Here is a 9,103-nt window from a genome sequence, read left to right as displayed (position 1 = left end):
TCTCTGGTAACATGTCACATCACTTTGGTTATTCATTTAGTTGAAAATAGGGTTTTTACCCTAGGGCATATTTGTCTTTTCCTCTGTACCCTAGGGTTTCCCTTTTTTCTATTTAAGCTCGTAGCCTCTGTGTATATTGTGTATCAAATTCTAATAAGAATTCTTCATCCCGTGGTTTTTTCTCCCTTATTAGGGTTTTTCCACGTAACTTTGTGTGTGCTATTTTCTTTCTCTACTTTGTCTTTTTCATCACATTTAGTCACACGGTGCACACTCTTTGATAAGAATATTTTTCTACTTCAAGTTCACCACAACATGAAGGACTGATGGGCCATGGTGCCCTCCATAAGAACTTCTCAAATCTTCCAAGGAAAATCTCGATCGACAAAGGACATTCTTGATATTGGCATCCGATCTGCTTTTCTTTTGGTGCAAAGATTTACTGACTACAAATAGTCATAACTTATCTTTTCTTATTGCTAATTGGAAACATTTTTTGTATACCCTCTAAATGAGGCCCTTTGATCCATTGTCTCCTTTGGATTTTCATTCAATCAATGAAATCTTTTCTTATTGAAAAATAAAAATAAAATAACACAAAAGATTTCCAAGAGTGCAGTTGTGACCTTTGTTTGGCCTAGTTTGGGGATGGCTTGTGGTGGTAGTAAGAAGACTTTGTGCCAAAGTGTTTTCTAAGAGACTTTAAGAAAACTTATAAATCTAACATCCCACTTTGTTAGTAATCCTTGGAATATGCTCGATAGCAAAGTCAAAGCATTCGAGTAATTGCATCCAACTGGAATACATATGACATATTCTTTTGAGAATGTAATAATTCTTTACCAAGCAAATAGTGTTCCCATTGCTTCAAAGCATGAACTAAGGAGTAAACTTCCTATTTATAAATGCTCCATTTCTGACGTGCTTCACTTAGTTTCTCACTATAAAATTCAATTGGGGTGGTTCACTTGGCATCAAATAGCACCAATCCTAATGCCCGAATTAATCCACCAAAATTTCAAAAGGTTTGAAAAGATCAGGAAAGCCAAGAAGAGGAGTTGAACTAGGAATTGACGAGTTGTTAAGTGAAGAAAGATAGTTCTTTCATACAGCAAGGTTACCGAAAGAACACAAATTACAAAAAATAAAAGACTAAGAATAACTCCAGGGTAAAAGACAACTCCTAAACAAGTTGCCCATTCAACTGCTTCACTATCACTGAGAAGCCTTCTGAATCTAAGGTCCCAGCCATTCTTCCTGGAGTCCAGAACACCTGGATGTCTCTTTGATTAGTGTCAATAAGTCCATCAATCTTTTCAAACTTAGATATCTCTACCATCTTCCAACTTGAATCTGACCCCTTGAACAAAGACAGATTTGCAGCGTGCTCTGCTAGACTATGGACTTCTTTCCCTTTTGGAGTTTTGATCTTTGGTGGACGAACCTTAGGATTCCACTAATACATAATCTTTATCGCACTGAGGGTGCTCAAGTTTTAACTTTGAATTTAACATACCTGTATTTCTTCCTTTTGTGGGTTTTATTTTTATATGCCCGTGTATTCTATCATTTTTTTCTCAATGAAAACTCAATTATTCGTTAGATAAAAAGATATTTGTTAGACTTGGAGTCGAGGCACAAATATCGCAATATCACTATTTGGTTGACCCATAGGCCGGGGAGGGGTGGACGTTTTTATGAAGGGGGTTCAGCTTAAATCCTAAATTTGGTATTTTTTAGTAGATGTTTTCCTGAACTTTTTCAAAAATATTTCCTGGCTATTTTCTCTTGCTTGTGTAATTAGTTTAAATTTACATCTAACCATTGTCTTCTTCTTTTCAGGTTCTACACAAAAGCAGATGTGATAATAGATTAAATGAGATCACCGAAAGGGCATCTGCTGACAAGCGTGACGTATTTTCTATTCTTCTTTTTCTGGGTCCGCTATATTTGAGTTTTCTTTGTACTGATTTATGGCTTTTATATTGCAGGCAGAATCTTTGGGAAAAACATACGAGGAGAAGTACAAGCAAGTGGCTGAAATAGCATCTAAGTTAACCATTGAATAGGCGAAATATCGTGATGTTCAAGTAAATACACCTCTTGAAACTGTGCTTTGATTTTGTACTTGAGTTTTTCATGCATGTTCTTCAACCCTTTTATTGTATCTACTAGAGCTGGCTGGTTGATCTTACATGGCTGGCGGCTGTCAATGTTTAGCGGTTAATTGAAAAGCTTGTTTGTCTTGATTCATTAGTCTTATGTGATTATCTCTTTTTCTCTTCCTTAATATACTAAGTGGAAGTTGCATGTGTCTTAAGCATTCATCACAAATACTAATTTATACACACTCATATGTTTGAAAAATAGTGGAAAGTACCACTTGAAATTTTTGTTAGCTAATTTAATAATTTCAGTGGATCTTCTACCATATTCACAAACCACTGTTTGTCCTATTTAAAAGTATATTACAGTTCTCTTTTAAACTATTTTTATTCTTTAAGTAAACAACTAATAGAACATTTCAAAGGACAATTTATTATTATTATTTTTTCAAGTTCCTTTATAGCAATTCTTGATATAGGGATATTTATCTACCTTACATTATTTCATATATGATTGTCTATGTTAATTTATATGTGAGTCCTCCCCCCCCCCCCCCAAACATAATGCAAAGGTTTAACATATTCAATCAATCAATTAATATTATTCATTTATAGGCATGTTAGCCGAGCTTAATTAAACACACAAAAACCCCCATAAAATCAGAGATTACTAAATACATCTTTTTTTTAGGAAGAGTTTATTGAGTGCATGTGCATCTAATTGATAAAAGAAAATTAGAAAAATTTCTATTGCTCGATAACCAGAAAAAGATGCATGCAGATGAAGATGATAGTTTTACGCCACAAGACCAATGCTCATTCTTCAATAAACAAATTTTGTCCTTAGCCGCATTTTAGTCTCGTTTTCTCATTAGTGATCTTACATTCCCTTATTATTTTTCATTCTTCCAGGAAAGGAAGACAGAGTTGCATCAAGCAATTATTAAAATGGAACAAGGAGGAAGTGCTGATGGTATTCTTCAGGTCTGACTTTGCTAGATGGTTTCGTGCTTCAATTTGCTAATGACCATTCTTTGCAGTTGTCTGATACTGATGCTTTTCTGCTTCTTCAGGTCCGAGCTGATCGAATACGATCTGATATCGAGGAGCTCATAAAGGCTTTAACTGAATGATGTAAGAAACATCGATTTGATGTTAAGTCGGCAGCTATAATCGAGCTTCCAGTAGGTATCAGTCTCGCATTAGCCTGAGATTTATACTTTTGCTTCTTCTGTCTAGATTCCCTTAGGATGTGCTTTCAAAAGATTTCTTTTAGTCATCCCATTTCCTTTCAAGGATCTTCTCTGCATTTTTTATTTTTAAAAAATGTCTAGGAAATGTTTGGTAATTTGTTCCTGTATCAACTGAACATCATTTGTGGCATCATATGATCCATCACACGTTCAAAGTGACTTGATGTATCTTGGTTTCTATTAATGAAATTTTTCATGATGGATTTGATAGGTTGGCAACCTGGAATTCCAGATGATGCAGCTATTTGGGATGAAAAGTGGGATAAATTTGAAGATGAAGGTATGAAAGTGGTTCTTGACAAGTTAATTAATAATATTGCACTTCTTGGTCTCAATTCATTGTCAGCATACTCCGGCTGGTAATTTGATGGAAATACCTTATATCTTTTGTTGATATCCGTTAATTAATATACCTTTCAGGATTTTCCAATGATCTCAATCTCGATCCAAAAGGTGTTACTGCCTCAAAACCAAAAATGTCAGACAGTGAAAAGGATCTAGATTATAACTGAACTCCTGATTCATTGTCAGATGCCAATGGCAAAATGGGGAACTCCTTGAGTACCAATAATCGTGGCCTTGAGAGTGAATCTGTGTATAGCCACAGTGAAGATGAGTCAGCAAGAAGTCCATATGGCAGTCCAGCTGCTAAGACATCTCTAGAAAGCCCTTCTCATGAATTTTCAGATGCTGGTTATGAAAAAAGTCCGGAGGCATATAGGTAATAATGGATTCATATTTTTTTATACTTTTTCCTTCATGCAGCTCTTTCATACATTCATCATTTTTATGTTATGGTTATATGTTTATTTCTGGCACAGAAGTTTCTATGAGTCCATTTGGGGCACCTTTGACAATAATGACGATGTGGACTCAGTTTGGGGAATAAAACCAGTTAATACCAAGGTGAGCCTGACAATTAGATATTTTATGTTGCTTTGCTGGGTTTGATAGATGTATAGATCTATTTTGGTTTATTATTTTCTTTTTAATGGGACTAATTGGTTTACTGTCGGAAACTATTTTTTAAAAAGAAAAGCTCTAGAGTATAATCATTATCATTATCATTATTATTATTTTCTGTTGCTTTTGAAAGTACCGTGGATCTAGTGTTTTTGTTTTTGTTTACAGTTGATGTCATATATTAAATATTTCATTAATTAACGTTATCAAACACTTAAAACATCATTCAACGTTTTATAAAAATTATTCTATGTAAGCGTGTAAGAAGGATAAATAGCAAATTTTATTTCATTTGCAAAAAAGCCTATTGAAGCTGGAATGTTTAAGTAAAAACAGATGCTATCATAAAATTAATTCACGAACATGCTCTTGGTCTTTTGATGTTCCCATCTGTTCTTTGGGAATTTGCATGCATGCCCCTTATATTTCATTTTGGTAATATCAATGATGTGGCACATGGTATGACTCAGAAGTAGTTCATTTTATTTTAAGAAGTAAATTGTGGCAATCTTTTCATTTTAAGAAGTAAATTGTGGTAGGGATATATGCCCATGGGCCTGCCCCTTCCAAAATCAGGATGCTGAGGGCACCGAGCTATAGCCCTGTTAGACTTGTTATTAGGATCCGTTCTGCATCCTGACCCCTGGGTGGTAATTTCTGAGATGATGGAATCTTAGAATAGACAGCCATCCGAAAAATTTTGTTGCCGAAGAATTTTAGATGTTAATCCAGGTGGATGAACTTTCCATCAATAGTTTGCTTGGTTAGACAGTCATTGAGAAATCAAAGGAAACAATTTTCGAAGTGTTCTTTGTACTTTCCTCCAACTTGTCATGAAGGGATTTACCGGTTTTACTTTCAGAAATTTACAATGGGAAACGTACTGATCTAGATTTCATGGAGAAGAGTCATTATGCGAATGCTTTTTAAACTGCCGAGTTTCTGGGTTGATAATTCTACACGAAATTGTGTGATTGCTGAATTTGAAATCATAGTTGCCCGTGAATCATGATGCTCTCTCCAATTCTATTGTCAAGTTGATTGCGTACAGGATTTCATCCATGCCTTAAACACTTATTTCTTTCTTTTTATTTGATTGAATCACATAGGAGCCAAACTCTGAAAAGCACAGAGATTTCTTAGGTGCCAGTGATTTTGATACTAGCTCCGTCAAAACAGGGTCAAAATAGGATCTTCTGATAGCTTCTTTCAGAGAAAAAGCCCATTTTTTGAGGATTCTGTCCCTCCCACTCCCCTCTCTAGATTCGGAAACTCTTCCCCTCGCTATAGCGATGTGGGAGAACACTTCTTTGACAATTCCTCCAGGTTTGATTCTTTCAGCATGCAGGATGGCAGTTTTTCACCACAACGTGAGAAGTTCTCTATGTTCGATTCAATAAGCAGCTCACGTGATTTTGGCCATAATCAAGAAAAGTTCTCTAGGTTCGCTTCAATAAGCAGTTCTCAGGATTTTGGCCGTAATCAAGAAAAGTTTTCAAGATTTGATTCTATTAGTAGCAGCATGGACTTCGGCCTCAGAGGCATGTCAGGTTTGACTCCATTGGCAGCTCCAAAGATTTCGGCCACGGCGCCTTCTCTTTTGACGATGCAGATCCATTTTGTACCTCTGGCCCATTTAAAGTCTCATCAGAGAGCTAGAGTCCGAAGAAAAGTTCCGACAGTTGGAGAGCTTTCTAACCATTAGGTTCTGTTCGAGTTTATACTTGTATCAATTCTCTTGTTTTCCCCCATCTCGTCTTGTTCATTATGATCAGCCGGAAGAACATGAGCTGGATGGTCATATTTTTGTATGTTATGGTGGTGCTTTATGTATTGATTTCATGAAGTTGTTTATGATGACATGTTTTGAAAAAGAAAACACACTTCTCTTGGTTCTCCTTTTGTGGGCGAGTTAGATGCAATATCGCACATATGTTGTCAGAGATGGATACTTAATATAGACAGGTTGATGACTTGTTCAAGTGGTTTGTTAATAGGGCGAAATTGGCAGAATATTGCTTGCATTTTTATGAAGAATACATGCATCCGATTATAAAATAATATCACATATAATTAAAGACGTAACAAGTAACTCAAAAATTCAGTCGATCCATTTCTGCTGTAACTTTGAAGAATAAGAATACAATGTTTATATGTTATGCGCTGCGCACTTCTGAGGGAGATTGCCCATAAAAAATCGAACAAATCCATTAATTTGAACTATGGACATCACATTCCACCAGCTGTCATACTGAACTTTGAGGAAATTAGAAAAAAAATTTACCCGGAGGGAAACAAGTTATTGTCATGCTTTGGTATCTTTTAGTTCTTCCTTGGCTTGCTTGAAGGAAGATGTCTCTTCCAATCCTATCTTGACTTGATCAGAGGATAGCATTGCGGTGCGCTTGTTTGCAATTCTCATTATAATTTCAAGTGCTGCAGAAAATAAAAAATATAGCATTTTATAATGGAAATAAGGTGTGTATACCTTTTTAAATTCATAACTATTTAATAAAAAAGACTGTTGATTAGATCACCCTAGGAGGTGATCCAGCCACACCTTCCAATACGACTCAGAATACCATTTTTTAGTTTAGCTTCTAGAATTGTGTGTATATCATTATCATTTACTTGAACCATGTAGACTCTTTTTGAATATAAAACTAGACACACACACCCCTGTCCCATTTAATGAGGAATGTAGATATTGAGCAATTCACCATTTTCAAATGAAAGTTGAGCTGATCGGAGCTTGGGGGAAACTAGAGTTCCAAACGTTGAAAGTGTTCGTGACTGTTCCTTTCGTACCTACAATAGCGTGATGAACATAGTATGATCCATTGTCCACGTCTTTATCATTCAAGTACCACAGAGCAAATTTCCAATTTGAAAAATGTGAACCGTGAAAAAGGAAGAAGGAGAAGCCACAAGTGATATATAAACGTATAAGGCCAATGATAGGAACTGTAGTGAACACTTGCCTGATCATCAATGATGAGAGCATCTTCTTTCTTTAAAGAACTCTTCTTCAGATTATCTTCAAATGAATACATGAAGAAACGTTACATACACTCCAGTGAATAGAAACCAAACATACCCAAAAAAAAAAAAAGAAGAAAGAATCATGCAGAAACAGTATTTACAGATGATCTTATTACTTATCTACTTGTACCAATAATAGAAGGTATCAACTACCAGAAAGCTCAGAAATGTTCCTTTGCCGTAGCTGCGGACTATTAGATTCCCTTTGCAATTTGTCATTGCATTTTTCTTCCCCTAAACAGTCTCCACCTTCAGAGGATGTCCATTTCCGCAAGTTAATGAATGGTAGCGTTCCTATAGAGCTGGCTGTGGGCGGACATATCAGTAACAAGTATGACTGTGTCAACATAGCATGTTTAACCAATATTCAATCACTATAAGGAACAGTTAACCAGATCAAATAGCCACATGATAATCATACTCTCTTTAGTTTAGGCTTAAATCTTCTATTTGTCAGGGAACTTAATGGTTTAACAGTAGCCGGAAGATGGTGTGGCAATTTAAAATTGTGAGTTGGAATGTTTACAGAATTTCCTAACTGGTTCAAACTTCAATAATGATATCCGGGAAGGAGAGATGATTAAGATTACCATCGCGTTCGTCCACCCGCAGTGATGTAGCAGCAGAATGGATTTTCAAGTCCAGTAATGCAGTGCTTATTCGAGAGGTACCCATAGAATGTCTGGCGCTATATTTCCAATATGCTATTTGGCTATTGAACATTTCAATAATAGTTTTCTGGATAGATGGATTAAGATAATGAACAATTACTCCAGCGAGGAAATCAGATTATTAGCCATCGGTTGTTGGGCCATCTGGTCTGATTGTAACGCCATATTCCATGGAGCCAAAGCTACCGATGCAAATACCAGAGCATGCTGGATCCAAAACGACATCTTTGAATATTCGAAAAGTATGGAGAAGAAGAGATGTAATATGACTTTACCTAGGATCCTTCCGTCTTTGAAAATTTTGTCATGGACAACTCCTCCCTTGGATCTGATCCATATGAATAATGGTGATGGTCGGTTCGATTTTGTCGGTTTTGAGGTCAACCAAGAATCAAAACAAACCAGTAGTTTTACAAATAAGAGATCCAATGTCTAACCATTAGATTTGTTTTATTTGGATCAATTTATTATTGGTTTGGTTATCAGTTTTTGCATTTTCCTTTTTTTTTTTTAAATTATTATTACCACTTTGTTTTGACTTGGTTCTTTTTGCTAATTTAAATTAAAATTGGGTCTATTTATTTTTTCATAAATTGAAATTTAACATTCTTTTTACACTTTTTTATGGAAAAGGTTCAAGAATATTGCCTTTTCAAACTAATGACAAAAATGGGGTAGATGGGAAATAATTTTTAAAAATAGGTGGGACTGGAAAGTATTAACAAAAATATGGTACTTTTTGGGAAAGGGAAATCGTGTACCCCATACACGATTGGGTTTTAATCAAGTTAGCACCAAGTCAACACAGTCGGTGGTGGTTAAAGACGTACTCGTGGACTGGGTTCACGATTTATTTTTTCTTTTTTTTAATCGATTTTAATGTTTTTAAAATTTTTAACTAATAAAATTATTCATTACTAAACTTAATTATATATTTAATCTACAATGAAAACTTAATTATTCTGCCCCCATACTAAAAGTAAAATTTTGACTTGACTAAGTAGTACATCTCTCTACAAATAATTTTTTTTTTTAAAAAAATCTTATGATACTAAAGAAAGTTTACAAT

General features: G+C 35.2%; 2 protein-coding genes across 6 annotated transcripts; one reads left to right on the top strand and one right to left on the bottom strand.

Moving 5' to 3' along the window:
* The first annotated feature begins 1,873 nt into the window (after nt 1–1,873).
* LOC120086818 (uncharacterized) lies at nt 1,874–6,223 on the top strand. Of its 5 annotated transcripts, none has more exons than XM_090317469.1 (9): nt 1,874–1,914; nt 1,992–2,090; nt 3,018–3,089; nt 3,179–3,289; nt 3,570–3,638; nt 3,779–3,811; nt 3,890–4,079; nt 4,180–4,264; nt 5,670–6,223. In XM_090317469.1, exons 7-9 carry the CDS (start codon nt 3,904–3,906, stop codon nt 6,024–6,026), a joined length of 618 nt encoding a protein of 205 aa, XP_090173595.1. In that variant the 5' UTR covers nt 1,874–1,914; nt 1,992–2,090; nt 3,018–3,089; nt 3,179–3,289; nt 3,570–3,638; nt 3,779–3,811; nt 3,890–3,903; the 3' UTR covers nt 6,027–6,223. The 5 variants fall into 5 exon arrangements, with proteins under 5 accessions (XP_090173595.1, XP_090173594.1, XP_090173597.1 ...); XM_090317468.1 differs by having other exon boundaries at nt 3,179–3,293; XM_090317471.1 differs by having other exon boundaries at nt 3,179–3,293; nt 5,431–6,223.
* Nucleotides 6,224–6,345: 122 nt separating this feature from the next.
* On the bottom strand, nt 6,346–8,455 carry LOC120086671 (uncharacterized). The gene is made up of 6 exons (XM_039043420.2): nt 8,310–8,455; nt 7,954–8,241; nt 7,517–7,669; nt 7,303–7,358; nt 7,042–7,129; nt 6,346–6,757 (listed from the first exon to the last, which is right to left on the bottom strand). Exons 2-6 carry the CDS (start codon nt 8,084–8,086, stop codon nt 6,627–6,629), a joined length of 561 nt encoding a protein of 186 aa, XP_038899348.1. The 5' UTR covers nt 8,087–8,241; nt 8,310–8,455; the 3' UTR covers nt 6,346–6,626.
* Nucleotides 8,456–9,103: the final 648 nt, after the last annotated feature.

The sequence above is a fragment of the Benincasa hispida genome, chromosome 9, assembly GCF_027475165.1.
Source record: "Benincasa hispida cultivar pf3 chromosome 9, pf3_genome.v1.1, whole genome shotgun sequence".
In the NCBI taxonomy this organism is placed as follows: Eukaryota; Viridiplantae; Streptophyta; class Magnoliopsida; order Cucurbitales; family Cucurbitaceae; genus Benincasa; species Benincasa hispida.
Note: the sequence above shows the minus strand (reverse complement) of the source record. Positions and strands in the feature narration are given on the sequence as shown.

What these genes read in the sequence shown, in the direction of transcription:
- LOC120086818 (XM_090317469.1), top strand. Translation starts at nt 3,904, where the DNA reads ATGGGGAACTCCTTGAGTACCAATAATCGTGGCCTTGAGAGTGAATCT. An exon ending in AAAAGTCCGGAGGCATATAG is followed by an intron (nt 4,080 to 4,179) that starts GTAATAATGGAT and finishes TTTCTGGCACAG; the next exon opens with AAGTTTCTATGAGTCCATTT. An exon ending in TAAAACCAGTTAATACCAAG is followed by an intron (nt 4,265 to 5,669) that starts GTGAGCCTGACA and finishes TTCAGCATGCAG; the next exon opens with GATGGCAGTTTTTCACCACA.
- LOC120086671 (XM_039043420.2), bottom strand. Translation starts at nt 8,086, where the DNA reads ATGTTCAATAGCCAAATAGCATATTGGAAATATAGCGCCAGACATTCT. An exon ending in GAACATTTCTGAGCTTTCTG is followed by an intron (nt 7,359 to 7,516) that starts GTAGTTGATACC and finishes ATTCATTTGAAG; the next exon opens with ATAATCTGAAGAAGAGTTCT. An exon ending in CTCTCATCATTGATGATCAG is followed by an intron (nt 7,130 to 7,302) that starts GCAAGTGTTCAC and finishes ACGCTATTGTAG; the next exon opens with GTACGAAAGGAACAGTCACG.